The sequence below is a fragment of the Lepus europaeus genome, chromosome 21 (genome assembly GCF_033115175.1).
Source record: "Lepus europaeus isolate LE1 chromosome 21, mLepTim1.pri, whole genome shotgun sequence".
In the NCBI taxonomy this organism is placed as follows: domain Eukaryota; kingdom Metazoa; phylum Chordata; class Mammalia; order Lagomorpha; family Leporidae; genus Lepus; species Lepus europaeus.
In genome coordinates, this window is record NC_084847.1 from 8,572,632 (window position 1) to 8,595,263 (window position 22,632).

At 39.3% G+C, this 22,632-nt stretch overlaps 1 protein-coding gene across 4 annotated transcripts in view; it reads left to right on the forward strand.

Moving 5' to 3' along the window:
* Positions 1–22,632, forward strand: part of ATF7IP2 (activating transcription factor 7 interacting protein 2) — a 70,176-nt gene that overhangs the window by 41,708 nt on the left and 5,836 nt on the right. For all 4 annotated transcript variants that reach the window (XR_009864753.1, XM_062180956.1, XM_062180955.1 and 1 more), the window contains 4 exons: positions 212–351; positions 18,591–18,664; positions 20,059–20,120; positions 21,263–21,332. Coding sequence is in view for 3 of the 4 variants with exons in the window: in XM_062180956.1 (XP_062036940.1) it covers positions 212–351; positions 18,591–18,664; positions 20,059–20,120; positions 21,263–21,332 (346 nt within the window). In the remaining variant the exon portion in view is untranslated. The remainder of the gene's footprint in view (positions 1–211; positions 352–18,590; positions 18,665–20,058; positions 20,121–21,262; positions 21,333–22,632) is intronic.

A 22,632-nucleotide genomic window follows, 5' to 3' on the forward strand; every position in this document is an offset into this window, starting at 1 on the left:
TTTTTATTTCTTTGGAATTTTTTAAATTCCTTTTGAAAGAGAGATCACTCATGGTCATCAGTCATTGAAATCTGTACAATTTACTATCTGTTTCACTGTATGTAGAAATATTTTGAGAATATTTTCCAAGTAAAATTTTTATCATTAATTTTACCCTCCTCTCAACCACTTTTTCCTCATTTAACATTTTTACTTTTTGCCCATTTAACAGGTTACAAATTTAGAGACCATGAATTTGGGTATGAATTGCGAGTCAGTTAAAAGTCCATGTGAAAGAATGACTTCTGTGAACTCTGAAGCAAGTGAAAAGATAAATTTGTCACCAGATCATGTTGAGTTCGTTTCTGATAGGTAAGCATTTCTGCAAAATGCATGAACTTACTTATCTAAGTATGTGCTCGTAAATATATTTCTTAATTCAGCATCCATCAATTAAAAGCTTCACATTCAGATGAACATTTTTTTTTTTAAATCCATTTAGGAAGAAATAGAATTGGTTCTCCAAAGCTTTTATTGCTGTGGTTTCAACAGTACTGCATTTTGAATTGGTTATGTGATAAAGTTCTTTATTGTGATGTTTCCCGTCATTGTTAAAGTGATTGGAGTGACCCAGTGGATCACTCCAGAGGTTTCTGATTCTACTCAGGAAAAAAAACAATCAAGGTCCTATAAAATAGTAGTTTTAAAAAAATTACACGGAAGAGTAAGAAAGACTAGGGGCAAAAAGTACCTAAAGTTAGTTCCTTGCCTGTTGAAAGTAGTATTATGGTAACTTTGAATTTAGGTGAACATATCAGTTTGTCTATATGTCTCAACTGCTTTATGACTCGATCTATAATTTAGTCTTAAAATTGGGGCTGGTAAGGAAGAGTAAGTTTATTTTAACACAGAAACATGATTGGTGATCCTGGCCTCAATGGTTTGCTGGGTGTATGGAGGAAAAATATTAATGAATTTTTTTCTCATCACTGGTTATTATTAACAGTTTTAGGGCTTTATAATATGTATTCTTCACATTCATTCCTTGAAATGCTCTGCATAGAGTTTTACTTTTATACATCAAATTATAACTTGGGTTTTAAAATGATGAAAATACATAACCAAAAAATACAGATTAAATGATAAATGATACTGCTGTTGGAGGAGCAACACCTTTCCTCCAAATAACTACTTCATACACAAGGATGCTGTGAAAGAAAGGTGAAGCATTACTTACCCCCATTTACAGTAAATTCTTGGTGTTTGGAGGGTTAGCATGCAATTTTGCCTCTTTAGGAGATACCCTAATAATTCCATGATACTGAGGCCTGTACTTTAGCTTTGAGCCAGGAAGCTGCTTAAAAGAAGGCATTTGGTTGTTGAAGTAACAGTCACGTTTCAGTAAGTCTTTGTTGTTACCCCTGTTGATGCATGCACTAGAACTCATGGAGTGACAGAAAAGAAAAGCAGTTATGACAGAAGCGAAATGTTAAAGAAACCGTTAAAATAGCAACCTTATGGACAAACATGTCCAATTTAATAGTGGCTTGCATTTACAGTATAAACAAATCCACTTTATGTTCTGTACTGAAAGAAGAACGTGCCATTTTTGCAACTGTTTCAGGGAGCGCTCTCAGCCCATGGTGAGTGTGCGAATGGGTGTAACAAATGGTGTAACTTGGCCCTGATGGCTTTGATGGTGAGTTTTACAAAACATTTAAGGAAGAAATAATACTAGCTCTAAACAAAATATTTCCTAAGAATAGAAAAAGAAGGAACATTCTTTGGTTCATTTACCCTGATACTAAAGTCAATCTAAAAATTTTGTAGAAATGGAAAATATAGACCACCTAACCCATGAAATAGAGGCAGATATTCTAAACAAGATACTAGTAACCCAAGTCCAACAATCTATGAAAGTTGAGTTTGTCTTAGGAGTGCTTCAATACTGGTTTAACCACAAAAATCAATTGATGTAATTTTTCCAGGAGAAAAATCAGTATCAACTGACAACAGGTGCAAGATTTGGTAAAATACCAACTTATGATTAAAACAGATTCTTGGCAAACTTGGAAAGGAGGCAACTTCCTTAATCTGATTAACTATCTATAAATATTGTAAAGCTAATCTGATGGTAGAACATGAGAACTGTTCCCTTTGAGATTCAAAACAGCCGAAAGATGCTTGCTGTCACCACTTTATATAACATGTTGGATGTACTAGCTAATTCAAGAATGCAAGAACTTGGAAATTAAAGAAAAATGCAAAGAATTAGTAAAGAAAGAGCATTGATGTTTGAAGTGGTATATAGGAAATCCAAAGGAACTATAGATAAATTAATAGAATTAATAAAAAATAACAAGATTGTTGAACTCAGATATAAGAAATCAGTTGTATACCTCCTATATACTATATATAAACAAGTAAAATAAATTTTTTAAAAAATTACAATATCATTACAACATCAAAACATGTAAATACCTAGAATACATTTAATAAGATATGTGATAACTAAAGGAGATTATAAAATATTATTGATAAATAATAAAGGAGAATTAAAGGGAGGCATTTACTTTTTGGACAAAGCAGTATTATAAAATGTTTCCACTTTAATTTTATAGAGTAGAATTTCAGTCAGTATTCTAGTTTATAATTTTATGTAATAAATAAGCTGTCTGGATTTGAAAATGCATTTGAATGCACCGAGTCAAGATGCCAGCATACTTGTTAAGTAGAGCAACAGAGTACAGTTCAAGGAATTTGCCATCAGATGACAGATCAGGACATTACAAAGCTACAATAGAGAAACATAATATTGGCAGGTGTTAGACAAGTAGATTAGTGTAATAGAGTCTAGGATCTCATGCATATATGCACGTGTAATATGTGATGGGGACTATGGCAGATATTTGGGGAAATAATTTTCAGTAAAAGATTGTCTCAATTTGCTATTCATGTTGGGGAAAATATGAAATTGGACCCTCTCTATCAGGCCATACAAAAATATTAATCTGTGGATTGAGGAACTATCTAAAGGAAAACTATAAAGCTCTTAGAGTATTAGAATGTCTTCATGAACTTGGATAAGGAAAGATTTCTCTTTTTAAAAAAATTATGTATTTATTTGAAAGGCATAGAAACAGAGCTTCCATGTACAGGTTCACTCCCTAACTGCTCACAAAAGCTGGGGCTAGATCAGGCCGAAGCCAGGAACACGGTCCAGGTTTCCCACATGTGTGCCACAGACCCAACTACTTGAGCTGCCTCCCAGGGTGCACATTTGCAGGAAGCTAGAATTGGAAGTACAGACAAAACTTGAACCCAAGTACTCTGATAAGGGGACATAGGTGTCAAAACACCTGCTTAACCACTGCACCAAACACCTGGCCCCAGGAAATATTACTGAAGACACAAATGCCCTAAAAGAAAAATTAACTTTGCTGCGTTACAGTTAGAAATTTCTTTCCTCAAAAAGCACTAAAAAGATAGTGAAAAGACAAGCCATCATGTGTGAGAAGATATTCAGAGCACATATAACCTGTGGAGGACTTGTACTCAGAATGTGTGTGTGTGTGTGTGTATGTGTATAATACATATATATGTTTTATATTAAGAATTTCAACAAAGCATTGAGTAAAAGCCAGATAATACAAAAGAGAAATGGGCAAAAGGCTTGTAAGAGCACATTCACAAAAGAGGAATTCCAGATGGGCAATAAACAAGAGAAGGTGTTTATCTTTAAAATAAGAAAAATGCAAACTAAAACCTCGGTGAGAAAATAGGATAACAAATAAGACATTTCAAAACTTAACAATACCAGGCGTTAATGAGGTTGTGAAGTAAAGAGAATGAATTGTTTTTATTTAATATTTTGCTGTTGGGTGAGTAAATTAGTATAGTGTTGTAGGGAATGGTTGACATTATCTAGAAATAATGAAGATCTAAATATCCTTCGATATAGCAGTTTTATCTTTTTACACATGTACAGTAGTATGTATGGAAAGGAAAGTTTATTAGCAGCTTTTTCCATAACAGAAACCAGCTATCCTAAAGATTATGACATGGAAAATATGTCCATCCACAGTTGAAAGAAAAATTGCAGTAAATCCATACAGCAGATGCCATACATGAATGAAGGACCCATAGTCACTGCAGTAGTCTGTTACTCCCACAAAAGCATTACTGGAAAGCAGATTTTAAAAAATAGTATTATTTCTTTTTTTTTTTTTTTTTTTTTGACAGACAGAGTGGATAGTGAGAGAGAGAGACAGAGAGAAAGGTCTTCCTTTTGCCGTTGGTTCACCCTCCAATGGCCGCCGCGGTAGCGCGCTGCAGCCGGCGCACCGCGCTGTTCCGATGGCAGGAGCCAGGTGCTTCTCCTGGTCTCCCATGGGGTGCAGGGCCCAAGCACTTGGGCCATCCTCCACTGCACTCCCTGGCCACAGCAGGGTAGCAACACAAAATATGTTACTTAGGGATCCAAGGTTAGATGGTAAATGTAATGAGTAAAATAATATCAACACATGCTATTTTGGGAGGAAGTTGATTTTAAATATATTTACCTTCATGGTGGTTACATCTAGAGTAACAGCTTTACAATTATTCAATAGAACATGTATTTTTAAATCCAATTTGAAAATGATTGTCTTTTAAACAGAAAAACTATATTTAATGTAATCTTATTGGTGTTATTGTCGGCTCACAAGTCCAGTCTTAATACTTGTTATCTATTTGTGTCATCTCATAAAATTTATTTATTTTCACATTATTTGAAGGCAGAGACAGAGATCTTCTGTCCACTGGTTCAATCCTCAAATGCTCACATAACTGGGACTGGACCAGGCCCAAGCCAGGAGTCCAGAACATCCAGGTCTCCCACGTGGGTATTTGAGCCAACACCTGCTATGCCTCAGGGTGTGCATTAGCAGGAAGCTGGATGGGAAGCAAAGGAACTGGGACTCCACCAGGCACTGCAGTGTGGAATGCAGGTATCCCAAGCAATGACCAACTGCTGTGGCAGTCTCACCCCTTTTTGTATTACCCTTTTATTGTCCTTTCTTTCTATCTATGTTTGCTCATTTATCTGTTCCTGTTCATTTTAGCCTTCTTTTGAATTACTTTTTTTCTATTTCCTGTACCTTAATTATACATCTTTAATTATTTCTTTAAAAGTTATCCTAAAGATCATGGTATGGATTCTTAGCTCTAGAGAATCTATTCTTAAATATTTTGTTGATGTATCATATGAAGTATGCTTTTTGCATTTTGTAGACAATGCTTGACATCAGAACACTTTAACAAAATGGAATATGTCCCCTAACTTTAGTGTTTTTATGTGTTTTAATCTTACTTTAAATCCCACAAGATATTATTGCTATTATATGTAAGTCATTATTTATTTAGAATTACCCACATATTTACCCTTTCTGTTGCTTTTTTTTTTCTTTTTCTTTTTTAGCTTCTTTGAAAAGTGGAGAGGCAGAGGCAGTGTGAGAGAGAGAGCTGTCTTTCATCCACTGGTTCACTTCCCAGATGGCCACAATGGCCAGTGCTGGGCTGGACCGAAACCAGGGGCTTCATCTGTGTCTCACATGGCTGCAGGGGCCCAGTCACTGGGCCATCGTACACTGCTTTTCTCAGGAGCATCAGCAGGGAGCTTGATCAGAAGTGGAGCAGCAGTGGGGACTCAAACCAGCACCCATATGGGATGCTGGTGCTGTAGGCGGCAGCTTAATCTGCTATGCCACAACGCCAGCCTCTGCTCTTCATTTCTCCTCTCCACCTGGGGTCATTTTTATTCTGCATGAAGAACTTTATTTTTTTCTTTTTTAGTTATACACAGGAGAAGTTCTGGAAATTGTCAGTTTTAATCAGGAACAACTTTTTTTGGAAGACATAGATCTCTCATCTGCTGGTCCAGTTCCCAAAAGCCTGTGATGGCTAGGCCTGGGCTGAGACCAAAACCAGGAATTAGGAAATCAGTCCAGTTTCTCACATGGATGGCAGGAACACAATCAGTTGAGCCATCACTGCTGCCTCCGTTGTTCTTGAACCTAGAGTTGGATAGGAACCAGGTACTCTAATACGGGATGTGAGCATCTTGACCAATAGACCAAAGGCGTACCCCATCTTTAGTTTTAGTTTTTGTTTTTTTTAAAGCTTTATTTATTTATTTGAAAGGCAGAGTTACAGAGGCAGAGAGAGAGAGAGAGTAGAGGGAGAGGTAGAGAGAGAGATCTTCCATTCACTCCCTAAATGGCTGCAGTGGCTGGAGCTGGGTCGATCCAAGGCCAGGAACCAGGAGCTTGCTCCAGGTCTCCCACACGGGTGTAGGGGCCCAAGGACTTGGGCCATCTTCTGCTTTCCCAGACCATAGCAGAGAGCCTGACCAGAAGAGCAGCTGCGACTCAAACTGGAGCCCATGTGGGATGCCAGCACTGCAAGCGGTGGCATTAGCCACTACTCCATAGTGCCAGCCCCCTGTCTTTAGTTTCGATGAAAATTTTAACTTCAGTATAGAATTGTAAGATTTATTTATTTATTTGAAAGTCAGAGTTAGAGAGAGGTGGATCTTCCATCCACTAATTCATTCCTCAGATGGCCACAACTGCTTGGACTAGACCAGGAGTCAGTAGCTTCTTCCTGATCTCCCACATGGGTGCAGGGGCCCAAACACTTGGGCCATCCTGTGCTGCTTTCCCAGGTGCATTTGCAGGGAGCTGGGTCGAAAGAGGAGCCAGTTTGGTCTTGAAACAGCACCCACGTGGGATGCTTTTGTCTCGGGCAGCAGCCTGGGCAGTTATTTTCTTCCAGTGGTTTCAAAATGTCAGTATGTTGTCTTCTGACTTTTGTGATTTCTGTTACAGATTTTCAACATCAGTCTTATTGTTGCTTCTTTTAATACAATGGCTCAGCCATTTTGAAGATCCTCATCTTTGGTTTTCATCACTGTACTATGAGATGCTAGATGTGTGTAAGATGAGTATTTCTTTTTTTAATTTATAGGGGCTCGGCCCTTAGGTCTGTTGTCTGAGGTCTTCAGTCAGTTTTAGGAAATTTCTTGATCAGTGTATCTTCAAATGGTGCTTCTGTGCCAATCTGTGTCTTCTCCCTTTCAGGTATTCCAATGGCATGCTTTTCTTTATACTGCTATCTACTAACTTAGTGTTAAACCTTTAATTCTCTCTTCAACTGGCTTCAACTGGCTGCTTAACACTTTTTTTTTAAATTTATTTGAGAGGCAGAGTTATAGATAGAGTGGAAGACACAGAGAATGCTGGTTTATTCCCCCACATGGTCGCAATGGCTGGAGCTGGGCCAATCCAAAGCCAGGAGCTTCTGCTAGGTCACTGCATGGGAGCAGGAGCCTAAGCACTTGAGCCATCTTCCACTGCCCTCCCAGAGCTGGATTGGAAGAGGAGTAGCCAGGCGCCCACATAGGATGCCGGTATTGTTGGTAGAGGCTTTGCCTACTATGCCACAATGCCAACCCTGAAACATATTAAATTCTTTGTTTTTTCAGTTCTCTGATTTCCATTGGGTTTTGTTTTTTTTTTTTTTTTTTATAGATGTAAGTTGCCTGGTGAAATTATTCTTCTTGCCATCCATGTGTTAAACATTTAAGTAACTGTTATTTTCTGATCCATTTCTGATGATACTCCTGAGTAACTTTAAAAAAAAAATTTATTTGAGGGGCTGGCATTGTGGCATAAGAGGTAAAGCTGCCACCTGCAATTCCAGAATGCCATATGGACACCGGTTCACGTCCCAGCTGTTCCACTTCTGATCCAGCTCCATGCTGCTAGCATAGGTAAAGCAATAGAAGATGGGAGTCCTGGAAGAAGCTCCTGGCTTTAGCCTGGCCCAGTTACAGCTGCTGTGGCTATCTGGGGAGTGAACCAGCAGACAGAAAATCTATCTATAACTCTTTCCTTCTCTCTTTCAGACAAATAAATATTTTTAAAAAGTATTTATTTGAAAGGCAGAGGGAGAGACAGACAGACAGAAAGAGACCTTCCATACACTAGTTCACTCCCCAAATGGTCAGTGTCTGAGGCTGAGTCAGGCCAAAGCCAGGAGCCTGGAAGTCATCTAGGCCTCCCACATGGATGACAGGGGCCCAAGTACTTGTGCATCTTCTACTGATTTCTCAGGCGCATTTGCCAGGAGCTGGGTTGGAAGGGAAACGGGGATTCAAAAAGGCCCTCTGATGTGGGATGGCCAGCGTTGTAAGTGGTGGCTTAACCTGCTGCGCCACAATACCAGCCCCTATCTGGGTCACTTTGAGTTCTGTTTTGGTTTGTCCTGTTAGTATACCTGCTAACTCCTTGTTTGAATCCTTGATAGTTTATATTGGACATTGTAAAGGTTCTGAATGATGCTGTGTTCCATCAGATTGGAGTAACCATGTACTCTAGAAGGCTGCAGAGAGGCATGGCACTTGCAGTGAATTTTTTTTTTTTTTTTAAAGATTTATTTTCATTTGAAAGGCAGAGTTAGAGAGGCACTGGTTCACTCCCCAAATACTCTCAAGAGCCATGGCTGGACCAGGCTGAAGCCAGGAGCTCCCATGTGGGTGGCAGAAACCTAAGTACCTGGACCATCATCCACTACCTTTCCAAGCAATTAGCAGGAAGCTGGATTGGAAGCAGAGCAGCTGGGGCTTAGATTGGCATTCTGATATGGGATGTGGGCACCTCAGGCAGCAGCTTAACCTGCTCTGCTGCAGCACCTACCCTGTGGATTTAAAAATGTCTACAACTTCCTTGATACTCCACCCTTTAAAAAGTAGAGCCTAATTTCCATTGTGGGCTATACTTAGTGTCTCACTTGTAATGAATCAAATAACGAAAAAAATGACAGTATATCAAAGTTGACGTGCTGTCTTGTGTGGTTTGCTCTGAAGTTAATTGCCATGCAAGGACATCCAGGAACCTGTGCAGAGTTCTGCATGGTGAAGAATCCTGCCAATTTCTAGGTGAATGAGTGATTTGGGGAACAAATCGTCTGTCCTTGATCAGACTTTCAAGTGACAGCAGCTCCTGCCAACATCCAGACTGCAGCGTCACGAGAGGCTGAACCAGAATCCCACAAAACTCCTTATTGGCCCACAGAAACTGAGGTAACAAATGGTTTTTTAGGCCCTATGTTTTCAGATTATTATATACATAATACAGCATTTCAGTCCAATCAGGAATGTAGCAGAACTGCAGTCCTTGTAAGACCCAGTCCTTTCTTGTCTCAAATCCAGTGGTGTATCCGTCTCAGAGTTCTGCCTGAAACCTTGGGCTGTGTCCTATGGTTCCCCCTTTATTTGGTTTTTTTTTTTTTTTTTGACAGGCAGAGTGGACAGTGAGAGAGAGACAGAGAGAAAGGTCTTCCTTTTGCCGTTGGTTCACCCTCCAATGGCCGCCGCGGTAGCACGCTGCGGCCGGTGCACCGCGCTGTTCCGATCGCAGGAGCCAGGTGCTTATCCTGGTCTCCCATGGGGTGCAGAGCCCAAGCACTTGGGCCATCCTCCACTGCACTCCCTGGCCACAGCAGAGAGCTGGCCTGGAAGAGGGGCAACCGGGACAGGATCGGTGCCCCGACCGGGACTAGAACCCGGTGTGCTGGCGCCGCAAGGCGGAGGATTAGCCTGTTGAGCCACGGCGCCGGCCTATTTGGGGTTTTATATTTCCAGTTTTTGTATCTCCATTACCAGTTGCAGTGTGATTTCATTCACATTCTGCTTGGCTTTTTAGGATTTCTCTACAGCCAAGTGGATAGATTCTTTAAGAGGAGCACCAATTGCAAGTGTCTGGCTCACCTCTCCATACCCTCTTCATCTCTGGGATCTTGTCCTTCAAGCCCTGGCTGCTACCACATCTCTCATGTCTCCAAACAGATAGCTTAATTTTTTCTTATAAAAAGAGTTAGTCAATAAAGTGTGAGGGCTCCATCAAAGCTACTCTACGTATCACATGGACTTTAATATACTACATAGTAAACAGCAGCAGCAGATTTAGATCCAGACAGTCTGTCTCTGGGATCCACGTTCTTAACCACTGCATGATAACACCACTTGGACAAATTAATTACTAATCTTAGACACAGAAAATTTTTCCCAAGATAAAATAGTAGTATAAAATGTATGTTAGGCTCATTGAAACTACCATGGAAATAATCCGTTTTCCTCCTAGATATCATTCATTAATAAAAAGCTGTTACTGGTAGCAGAACAGTTTTCTAAAAAGTTACATACAGGGACTGGCATTGTGGCATAGCAGATAAAGCTGCCGTCTGCTGTGCTGGCATCCCATTTGGCTATTCCACTTCCTGTCCAGCTCCCTGCTAATGTGCCTAAGAAAGCACTGGAAGATGGCCCAAGTGCTTGAGCCCCTGCACACATGTGGGAGACCCACATGAAGCTCTTAGCTTTGCCCTGCTCCAACTCTGGCCATTGCAGGCATCTGGGGAGTGAATCAGCGGATGGTAGATCTCTCTTTGTTTACCCCTCTCTTACTGAGATTTTTAAGTAACAATTTTTTTTAAAGTTACATAGTATTAAATGAATATGAATAAGCTGCTGGAACAAACTTTGGTTTGCAGATTATAGGTGTATATCAAGATAAGCATTAACAGCTTTATTCATACAAACTTAAAATTTTTTTTTTTTTTTTTTTTTTTTTTTTTAATTTGAGAAGCCTAGATAGAGAGCTGCCATTCACTGGGTCTCTCCTAAAATTCCCACAGTAGCTGGGTCTGGACCCGTCTGAAGCTAAGAGCCAGGAACTCCATCGGGTCTCTTCTGTGGAGGGCAGGGACCCAACTACTTGAAGCATCACTTACTCCCTCTCAGGTTGCACGTGAGCAGCCAGCTGGAATCAGGAGCCAAATCAGATCTTTAATCCAGCTGCTCCGATAAGGGATGTGCGCATCTCAGTTGGGCATCAAACTGCTGTACCAAATGACTGCGTCCCTATACACATTGTTAAAATTTTTTTTAAAAGTTGACATAGTACCAAATGACAACCACAGAAACAGTATTTGCATACCTTGGTGAATTCTCACAAAGTAAATGGATCACCAAGATCAGGAAATGCCAGTGGCATTCAACGCACATCATGCCTTCTCTCCCAGTCACCAGTCCCACCCCCACCATTATTGACCTAGGCAGCCACCAGCCCGTGTTCTAATACCATAAGTTGTTATTGCTTGCTTTCCATCTTCATAGAAATAGAATCGTATTCGTGAATCTTCTGTGTCTTGCTGCTTTTCCCTCGTATTATACAGACCTCAAGTTCATTAAAAATAGAATTAAAAAGTAAGTTTATTTTGTTGTAAAAAATTTTGAAATCTATGCATATGAGAGCCTTTAAAACATTGGTGGAAAAATACACATTATGAAAAATGGATGGAATTCAAAACTTGTTTGCACCAACATCTTTCAACTATATTTTCTATGAACATTTTAAAGTTCACTTGTAATGTGTTGTGAGACCAATCCATACTGTCATTTAGCAATAGTAGTTTGTTCATTCTAATGGCTGTATACTATCTATATTATGAATATGGCAGAATCTATTGAGTTTGTGGGCATTTGAGATTTTTTGCAGGTTTGGGACATTATAAATGGTAGCTACTGTGTACATTTTTTAATGTGTTTTTGGTGAATATATGCTCATACATACATAGCTATTTCTATGGAATTGCTAGGTCCTAGGGTATATGTATCTGCAGGTTAAGTATCCAGCAGTTTATCAAAAAGGTTTCATGTTATCCTTCAAGTACATGAGATTTCTGTTATTACATCTCCTGTCAGCACACCCGGTGTTATTTATTTTAGCCATCCTGGTGTATAGCATCATATTGTGGTTTTAATTTGTCTTTCAAATAATGAAGCACATTTTTACAGGTCAGCCATTTTCAGATCATCTTATGTGAGCTGAGTCTGAGTCTTTTGCTCTTTTTTATTTTGTGGTGTTTATCTTTTTTCCAAGTTTTTATCTGAAATAAATCTTTTTACTTCCCTAATAGTATCTTTATATAAATTGACTATATTTTGTTTAAATGTCTTTTTTATAGATTCTAGTTTTCTAGTGAATTCTGCATCTTTTTATAAATCTCTTTTACTCTACATTCTTAAAATTGTTAATCATATTTTAATGCTCTTGTTTCAAAACGTCAGTATTTGGATTACCTCTATGTGTGTTTCTTTTGTTTTCTGTCAGTTTCCAGTCTTTTGAAGTATTATTGAAGCTCTAAACATTTGCTGTAGACACAGTTCATCCTTTTTTCTGCTTGGCAAACAGAGTACACATCTGATTATCTAAACTACAGAGGGAATGGTATAACTTGAGACCTGTAGTAAACTTATTAAGGCTGCTGCTTCCCCTTAGTTCACCCCAGCTCCTAAGAGATTGTGTCTGAACCTTACAGTGTTCACCAAGACTCCTCTACTGTGGTGGGTCCCAAATCTTAATCCTTACCTCCCACGTACAATGAGACTCAAAAGTTCCTTTCTGTTTTTTAAAGTTTCTCTGCTTAATTTCTTATACTCGTAAATAGCATTATATGTCAAATACTGTAGTAGCAACTATAGAGAAATCCAGTGAAGAATTTTGAAAATGGTAAGGGATTTTTGCTGTAGTGTAACGAACATCTAGATAATTAAATACAGCTCTTATGCTTTCATCCAATTTATGATGACTGTTACTAGTAGAAAAATAGATATATAAGAAACTTTGCAAGTTTTGTTAAAGGCTAAATGTGGATGGAAAATAAAACTAACATTTAGATGTGAATATTAGTTTTTTCTCCTAGAATTTCATTGGTAGATTTGATATGAAAAATTTACTGAAGTAAATTTTTTTTAAGATTTACATGGGAAATAGCTGATTTCTCAAAATGAAAATGAATATGTAGAAAACTGCTGTTGCCCATGTGAAATTAGCCTATAGGAATTGATTTTTGTTGTGAACAACTTGAAAATTAGGCTATAAAAAGAATAGTGGATCTCACGATTATGATGCCCAGAGAAGGAAGCAACTGAAGTGTGTCCTACCATTGGTCTAGCTTATTGCCTAGAGGCATTTTTCCTTTCAAGGGAACAAGCGTAGGACTAATGGTGGTGCTGAGTTTATATCTGAGAGAGATTGGAGAGTCTGCATTGGCTAGAAGTTGTGGAGGCAGCACCATTAAGAGAAGAAATGACACAGAGATAGAATTCTGAAAATGAGCAAAGGGGGCTTCTTGAATCATTGGCTAAATACAAATATGTTCCTACAAAGGATGAAACTCCATGAGTCGGATGGAAGAACCTTTGGAAAAAAAGGCCAAATGATTCCTGGAGGTCATAGGTTTTGCTTTCCCATTAACTAGAAGTTGGGCTAGGAACATTGTGTCTTCCTACTGCCTACAGTGAGTTGACCTTATAATGAGCAACAGGTAGAATCCACAGAGGGTATGGCTTTTAGTAAGGCTAAATTAGTCCTGCACTGAAGACTACAAAGGAGCCACACAAAAAGCTAAAAGTAAGCCTCAAAGGAATCAAATTAATCCCAAGTAATTCAACAGTACACGGACAAAAACCAACACTTTAAAATGAAACAATGTCCATTACGCAACAGAATAAGTTTTATAATGTCTGACATCTAATCAACACTTTCCAGGCATGCAGAGTCGCAAAAAATATTACCCATTTAAGAACCACTATATTCTAAAAAGCTGTACCCGTGAAATTTATTTTAAAAATATTACCCATTAACAAGAAGTATGAATAATAGTCTTGAAATAATATATTTGATGGACTTGGCAGACATTAGCAGACTACATAAAAGAGCAGTCAATACACACTCAATGGTATAGAAGAAAACATAAACATGAGAGAAATGGAAGACAAGAAAAACCAACTTGACATTATAGAAATGAAAGACAAAGTTAAAAAGTGGGTAAAATTAGCAAAAAGTAGTTAATTATCAATTTTAAAAATCAATGAAATTAGAATATAAATTGTTCAAACTAAAGCATGAAGAGGAAAAGAATGTAGGCCGGCGCTGTGGCTCAATAGGCTAATCCTCCGCCTTGCGGCACCGGCATACTGGGTTCTAGTCCCGGTCAGGGCGCCGGATTCTGTTCCGGTTGCCCCTCTTCCAAGCCAGCTCTCTGCTGTGGCCCGGGAGTGTGGTGGAGGATGGCTCAAGTCCTTGGGCCCTGCACCCCATGGGAGACCAGGAGAAGCACCTGACTCCTGCCATCGGATCAGCGCGGTACGCCAGCTGCAGTGGCCATTGGAGGGTGAACCAACAGCAAAGGAAGACCTTTCTCTCTGTCTCTCTCTGTGTCCACTCTGCCTGTCAAAAAAAAAAAAAATGTAAAAGAAATAGAAATAAAAGTCAACAGAGTACCAGAAACTTGTAGAACAGTATCAGGCAGTTTAATATGCTCATCACTGGAGTATTTTTACTAAGGCAGGGGAAGACACAATGTGTGAAATTTTTCCATAGGTGATTCAAAATTCTAAACCCATAAACATTTATAAAGTTAACAAATCCCAAGCAGAAGAAACATAAAACCATGCGCAGTCATCATCATGTCAGATTACTGAAAGTCAATAGTGAAGAAGAAAATCTTTTTTTTTTTTTTTTTTTTTTTGACAGGCAGAGTGGACAGTGAGAGAGAGACAGAGAGAAAGGTCTTCCTTTTTTGCCGTTGGTTCACCCTCCAATGGCCGCCACGGTAGGCGCGCTGCGGCCGGCGCACCGCGCTGATCCGATGGCAGGAGCCAGGTGCTTTTCCGGGTCTCCCATGGGGTGCAGGGCCCAAGCACTTGGGCCATCCTCCACTGCACTCCCTGGCCACAGCAGAGAGCTGGCCTGGAAGAGGGGCAACCGGGACAGGATCGGTGCCCCGACCGGGACTAGAACCCGGTGTGCCGGCGCCGCAAGGCGGAGGATTAGCCTAGTGAGCCGCGGCGCCGGCCGAAGAAGAAAATCTTAAGAAGCAACCAGAGATGGGGGCTGGTGCTGTGGCGCAGCAGGTTAAAACCTCAGCCTGCAGTGCCAGCATCCCATATGGGCGGTGGTTCGAGTCCCAGCTGCTCCTTTTCCGATCCGGCTCTCTGCTGTGGCCTGGGAAAGCAGTGGAAGGTGGGCCAAGTGCTTGGGCCCCTGTACCCACATGGGAGACCCAGAGGAAGCTCCTGGTTTCGGATAGGCTCAGCTCTGGCCATTGCCGTCATTTGGGGAGTGAACCAGCGGATGCAAGACCTCCCTCCCCCTCTCTCGCTCTGTCGCTCTACCTCTCTCTCGCTCTCGCTCTCTCTTGCTCTGCCTCTCTCCACCTCTCTCCCTCCCTCTCTTCCTCTCCCTGTAACTCTGTCTTTCAAATAATAGAATCTTAAAAAGAAAAAAGCAGCCAGAGAAGGAAGACATCCCATAGAAAGGGATAAAAAATAAGGATGACAACAGACTTCCTGGTGGAAGCTGGGCAAACCAGAAGACATCTCTATAACATGAAGATGGAGAGCTGTCTCTGAAATATTGAAAGAAATTGTCCCTTCAAAATTTTATTCCAAGAGGCTGGCACTGTGGCATAGCTGGTAAAGCTGCAGCACTGGCATCCTACATGGGCTCCAGTTCAAGACCCAGCTGCTCCACTTCTGATCCAGCTCCCTGCTGGTGCACTTGGGAGAACAGTGGAGGATAGCCCAAGTGCTTGAGTCTCTGTACCCATATGGAAGACCCAGAAGAAGTTCCTGACTCCTGGCTTTGGATGGGCCCAGCTCTGGCCGTTGCAGCATTTAGGGAGTGAACCAGTGGATGAAAGATCTCTGTCTTTGCCTCTCTCTCTGTAACTCTTCCTTTCAAATAAATAAGTCTTTAAAAAGAAAAATTCAATACCAAATGAAAATATATTTCAGAAGTTTTTTTGGGGAAAAAGACTTTGAAAATATTTTAACATACAGTAGTTTACTTATTGTTGAAGTGCCGTAATATAATTGAGTCCATGCAGATGATGTATTGAGTGTATAATTAGCATTTCTGTATCTTCAGGTATTACTATATTTTATACATTGAAAGCCTTTAGTTATTTTGAACTGCATAATTGTTGTAGACCGTGATGTCTCTAGCGTTAGAACTACTCTGCCTCCTAACTGTGACTTGGGACCCGTTATCCTTCCCCACTGTGCTTCTAGCCTTAGTGCTCTCTACTTGCATGTGACAGCAGTCTTTTTAAAGATTTACTTATTTATTTGAAAGAGAGGTCTTCCATCCACTAGCTCACTCCCCAGATGGCTGCAATGGCCAGAGCTGAGCCAGTCTGAAGCCAGGAGCTTCTTCCAGGTCTCCCATGTGGGTACAGGGGCCCAAGGACTTGAGCCATCCTCTCTGCTTTCCCAGGCACACTAGTAGGGAGCTGGATTGGAAGTGGAGCTGCCAGGACTTGGACTGGCACCCATATGGGATCTTGGTGCTGCAGTCTGGGGCTTTGACCCACTGCCCCACAGCATCAGCCCCAGCAATCTTTTTCAACTAAAAACTGTGAGACTCGTGTGTCAAAAGATTTGAGCCACAACAAATTTTCTGTTCTTCAGACAGAAGGAAAATGGTACTAGATAGAAATTTGTGGCTATATAAAGTAATGTGGAATCCTAAAAATTGTAAGTGGGTAAATAGAGAATATCTTTGTATTTCTATATAGTTTGTACTAAAAAGTACTATTTTTCTATAGTACTTTTATGTATAGGCAACATGCAATAGAAATTTGAAATTTAAAGTCACTTATAATATCAAAGGATATGATATACATAGGAATAAACAAAAGTATGTGTAAACCTAGGACTGCAAATTTTGCCAAAGAAATTAAAGGAAATGAGTAATAGTAAAAACTAAGAGGAATTAAAAAAAAATAAGAAAAAAGATGTGCCACATTTGAGGATCAGAAAATTTATTATTGAGCTGTCACTCATCTAAATTGTTTTAAACATTAAATACAGTATAAATAAAAATCCCAGCAGCATTTTTGGTAGAAAGTAACGAACTGTTGAAAATTTTGTATGAAAATGCAAAGACTTTGAAGAGGAAAATGTTCTTATAGAAGAAGTACAGAATTGGAAGTCTTATACTACCTACATTCAAGATTTATAAAAGCTATAGTAATGAAGACAATGATGTTTGCATAAGGGTAGGTATATAGTTCAATGAATAGAGAATATGGACACTAGTAGTCCATAAGTTTATAACTAAGGTAATTTAATAGGGAAATAGTCTCTTTTCAATAAATGTTTCTAGAATAATAACTAGAGGGTAAAAGTGATATTATATCCAAAAATTAACTCAAAATGGGCCATAGATCTAAATGCAAATACTAAAAATATAAGACATATATACAAGAAAATCGTATAACTACACTGTATAGGCAATTCATGTAGCATTTTAATGAGCTTAAATTCGTCTCGAGGTTTTATTAACAAAATTCTGATTTAAAATGTCAGATTTGGATTGGTATGTAGCATAGCAGTTGAGGAGCCGGTTAAGACACTCACATCGCACATAGGAATACTTGGATTCATTTCATTCCAAGCTCCAGCTCCTGACTCCAGCTTTCCTGCAGCACAGAGCCTGGGAGGCAGCAGTGACGAATCGAGTAATTGGGTTCCTGTCTTTTGTGTGGGAGACTTGATCGAGTTCCTGACTCTCAGCTCCAGTTCTATATGGCTGTTGCAGGCATGTAGGGAGGGAGAAAACCAACAGATAGGCTTTTGTGTGTTTAAAAATTCAAATTTGATCAAAATCATGAAAGTAGGGGCAGAAAAGATCAAGAAAATAATCTCCTGGCTCAGAATATTTTCTGACTGTCATCAGTATCATTTACTATCATTGCCTGAGATTAGAAAATTCATGGTAAATATTGCTGTTGTAGTGATATAATATAGAGTAGTAGCAGTTTTTTAAAAATTGCTTTACTGAGGCCAGCACTGTAGCATAGTGGGGTAAAGCCACATGCAGCACCGACATCCCATATGCACTCCGATTTGAGTCCTGGCTGTTCCACTTCCGATGCAGCAACAGAAGATGGCCCAAGTCTTTGGGTCCCTGCACCTGTTTGGGAGACCAGTAAGAAGCTCTAGGCTTCAGGTTCCTGGCTTCGGACTGGCCCAGATTCATCCGTTGGGGCTGTTTGAGGGAAGGATGGAAGACCTCTCTTACGCATCTGCTTCCGTAACTCTGACTTTCCAAATACATAAATAAATCTTTTTTTAAAAAATAGCTTTTTTATTAGGAAACAATGAGTCTTTCTAGGTCTCACTGGGTTTTTTTCAGTTACAGGGCTAGTGTATGTACTTGAGTGATTTTTGTTTATACATTTACATATATTTATATATTCATTATGAATAATTCCCTACTAAGTGTTATGGATCTGTCACTGGATTTCCATGAACTTTTGGCCATATAATTGAATCAGTAATACATAGTGTTTCTTCGGTGCTTGTATTTATTGCCTTCCACAACTGTATAAAACATGTTATGAAATGTTAACATAGAGGAGTTCTAACCACTAATTGCATGTTAAACCTGATTATGCATGTTTAGTTTATTTTTGTTTTCAATTTTTTTTTATCATTTTAGTAACAGTGATGATGTTACGTTGGTTTCTGTGGAAAGTCCTAATTTGACAACTCCAATTACATCAAATCCAACAGGTATCTTAAATTGATTAGAATATGATCTATCAAATTTAAAGTTAAACCAATGTTTAAAATAATATGTTTTAATAAAACAAATTTAGGTCTCTTCTTTAAAATGTTCCAATTTTCATCTGTTTAATATTACCTAAATACATAAATGATTCCTAATATAATTACCATTTGTTCCTGATTTCTTAATTTATGGTCACTTGTTTCTTCACTATGTTTGTTTAAACTTTTACAAGTCATAAAACTGCTTCATTTTTATCATTTTTTAAATTTCTTAACCCTGGCTGCATGCTGGTGTTGGTGGTTTGTTTTTTTATATCTTTTTGTTTTTTATTTGTTAAATTATCTTATAGTTTACATTATGTTTAAAGCTTGTCTCTTTTTTTTTAAACTTTTGTCTTCATTGTAATATGTAGGTTGCTTCTTAAGAGTTTGTGCTTTTTAGACTTACATAAAAAACTTTAACCTTAGATTTCCAGTGATAAATTTCTTTTTTTTTTTTTTTTTTTGGACAGGCAGAGTGGATAGTGAGAGAGAGCGACACAGAGAGAAAGGTCTTCCTTTTGCCGTTGGTTCACCCTCCAATGGCCGCTGTGGCCGGCGGATCGCACTGATCCGAAGCCAGGATCCAGGTGCTTCTCCTGGTCTCCCATGCAGGTGTAGGGCCCAAGCACTTGGGTCATCCTCCACTGCCTTCCCGGGCCATAGCAGAGAGCTGGCCTGGAAGAGGGGCAACCGGGATAGAATCCGGCACCCTAACCGGGACTAGAACCCGGTATGCCGGCGCCACAAGGCGGAGGATTAGCCTGTTAAGCCACGGCGCCGGCCAAGTGATAAATTTCATCTCTTAAAATAGCCATCTTGTTTGGCCCTGAAGTTTTTAATCAAAAAAAAAAATTTTTTTTACCATATTAGAATACTTGCATTTTAATTTCAGGAAGCTTCTACTCCAGTTCTATAGCTACTTAATTGTCCTTTGGTTTGGACTGTCGAGACTGTGAATTAAGGATTACAAAAGATGTCAAGTACTTATCTAAGGCTTTCTACTAGCCATAGGAAGAGTGCTCCTAAGCCATCTCAGGCAGTCTGTCCTGAAGAAAACATTGTGTTCATTTTCAGGTTTATTTTTTCAAATGCTAAAATAATATCCAAGTAGATTTTCCAAAAAAGTGTTAGCAATATGGTTGTAAAGTTACAAAAGGAAAAAAAATCTTTTGATTCATAATTGTTTTCTTTACTAGATTATTCATCTTTGGAACAACAAAGTCAATGGAGTTATTTTTATGAATACATGATTACCAGTTAATGTGTTTTAATGTTTATCTGTTACAAAGTCTGTAAGTATTTAATAGTTTAGTAAATTTGTCAGATGTATTTTCATTTTAATAATTTTCTTTCAGATCTGAGGAAAGTTACATCTGAAAATTCTAGTAGTTCACTTAATGTGGAAACAGAAGTTGTGGTAGGTAATAAATAATGTTTCTAATTATTGTCCATTTAAATATGTCCTAGAAATTTTATAGAGTTGCTATGTGTTGGAGTAACTTAGTTTTGTCATTCTTTGGCTACGTATTTGGATGAGGTGAGGTAGGTTTCCTTCCTCCCCTAATTTGTGTGTGTCAAATACAAATTAATGTCTGACTTTTTCGCATGACCAAGTTCCAGTTAAGTTTAAACACTATACTAGTCTCTGACTAGTTAAGACAACCAGGTTTGCATCCAGCTTACACATTGAAGTCTGATGGGTTAACATAATTGGAAAATTAGTATCTGACTCGTTAGTATAACCAAGTTTTATCCAGCTCATACATTGACTGGTTAGCATAACTGATAAATTAATGTGTGATGAGTTAGCATAACCAGGCTCCCTTCCAACCTATACATTGTATTAATGTCTGACTAGTTACCATAATTGAAAAATTAATGTCAAAGTTTTTAGTTAACGCATCTGAGTTCCAGACTAAGTTAAACGCCGGCTTATTGTCTGACTGGTAAGAGTAACTGATAAACAAATGTGCTAGCATGACCAGGTTCCAGTTTAGCTTATACACTGGAAAGTAGACAGCTAATGGTAAACATAGGTACAGCCATGCTCATAGACCAAGGGTTTTGTTTTTGGACAGGCAGAGTGGACAGTGAGAGAGACAGAAAGGTCTTCCTTTTTCGTTGGTTCACCCCCTAATGGCCACTGCGGCCGGCGCACCGCGCTGATCTGAAGCCAGGAGCCAGGTGCTTCTGGTCTCCCATGCGGGTGCAGGGCCCAAGCACTTGGGCCATCCTCCACTGCACTCTCGGGCCACAGCAAAGAGCTGGATAGGAAGAGGAGTGACCGGGACAGAATCCGGTGCCCCGACTGGGACTAGAACCCGGTGTGCCAGCACCGCAGGCAGAGGATTAGCCTATTGAGCCGCGGCACTGGCCTAGACCAAGTTTTTTGACTGTTAGTCATATTCTCAGAAACCATTCAATATGTGAAAGAGGTTTTCTTTCATAGTAGTTAAACCATAAGAGCTAGAGCTTCTAAATGATAATTTAAAAATCACGTGTTTCACTTTGAAAACATTTTCTGCTCTTAAAGCAAAACTTTTTTTAACAATTTTTCAGGCTGCAGAGATGAGGAAACTTGATTGTGTAATCGATTTGACAAAAGAAGGTCTATCCATCTGCGACACAGGTAAAGGATTTTTTTTTTCTTTAAGAAAGTGGGAAGGCTAACAACTCAAATTACACTAATCCTACTTATGAACTTGCTTTGTTGTGCTTGTGTATTTATAGCTGTTTGTGGTTTTATCACATGTAGACTTGTGTAACTGTCAATACAATCCGAGAGTAGAACTGTTCTGTCACCTCATGGCTCCGTCAGACTTCCCTAACTTGACACACTACCTCCTGCCCCAGTACCTAATCCAGGCAACCACTCTTCAGTCCCTCATCACTGTTCATGGATGTCACATAAATGCAGTGATACAATATGTATCCTTCTGAGATTGGCATCTTTCCTTCAGTGTGATTGTCCAGGGTTATCCACATTGTTGTTATGTATCACTAGTGTGTTCCTTTTTATTACCAAGTAGCAGCAGTAGCCCATGGTATGGATTTACCTTAATTTATCATTTGCCCATTGAAAGACAACCTAGATTGTTTGGTAGTATTATGCACACAGAAGCAGAAACAGGGATAAGATATGAAAATGTAGAGGCAAAGTGGCAACAGTATCCTCTGTCTCAGATGTAAACAAAAAGAAATAAAATATAATTTCCTGGGGGCTTGGAATCAGTTATAAGGTCTCACCCAAATTTAACGAAAAGTATAAATCCATGTATTTAAGAAGTTGAATAAACTCCAACCAAGATAAACACAAACATAGCAACACTTCATAATCAAGTTCCTAAAAAAACAGCAATGGGGCCTGCGCTGTGACGTAGATGGTAAAGCCACCACCTATAGTGGGATGCCGGTTCAAGACCCGACTGTTCCACTTCCAGTCCAGCTCTCTGCTATGGCCTGGGAAAGTAGTAGAAGATGGCCCAAGTCCTTGGGCCCCTGCACTTGGGAGACCCAGAAGAAGCTCCTGGCTTCTGACTTCAGATCAGCGCAGCTCCAGCTGTCATGGCCAGTTAGGGAGTGAACCAGCAGATGGAAGACTTCTCTGCCTCTCCTCCTCTCTCTGTGTAGCTCTGACTTTCAAATAAATAAATAAATCTTAAAAAAAAAAAAAGTGATAAAGAAGAAAATGAAGATAAACTACAGATATTACAAAGAAATCCAAGGTTCCTAGCCAGGAATGTCAAATGTCATCATTTCAAATAACTATGAACCTAAAATTCTATATTTGGCAAATTCATAGGTGTTTTTCAAAACAGAAAGCAAAATTAAGACTTTGCAAATAGTTTATTGCCAGTGAACTTTCACTATCAAAATGAAGAAAGTTCTCCAAGTGAAAGGAAATAATAATAATAATTTCAGATGCAAAT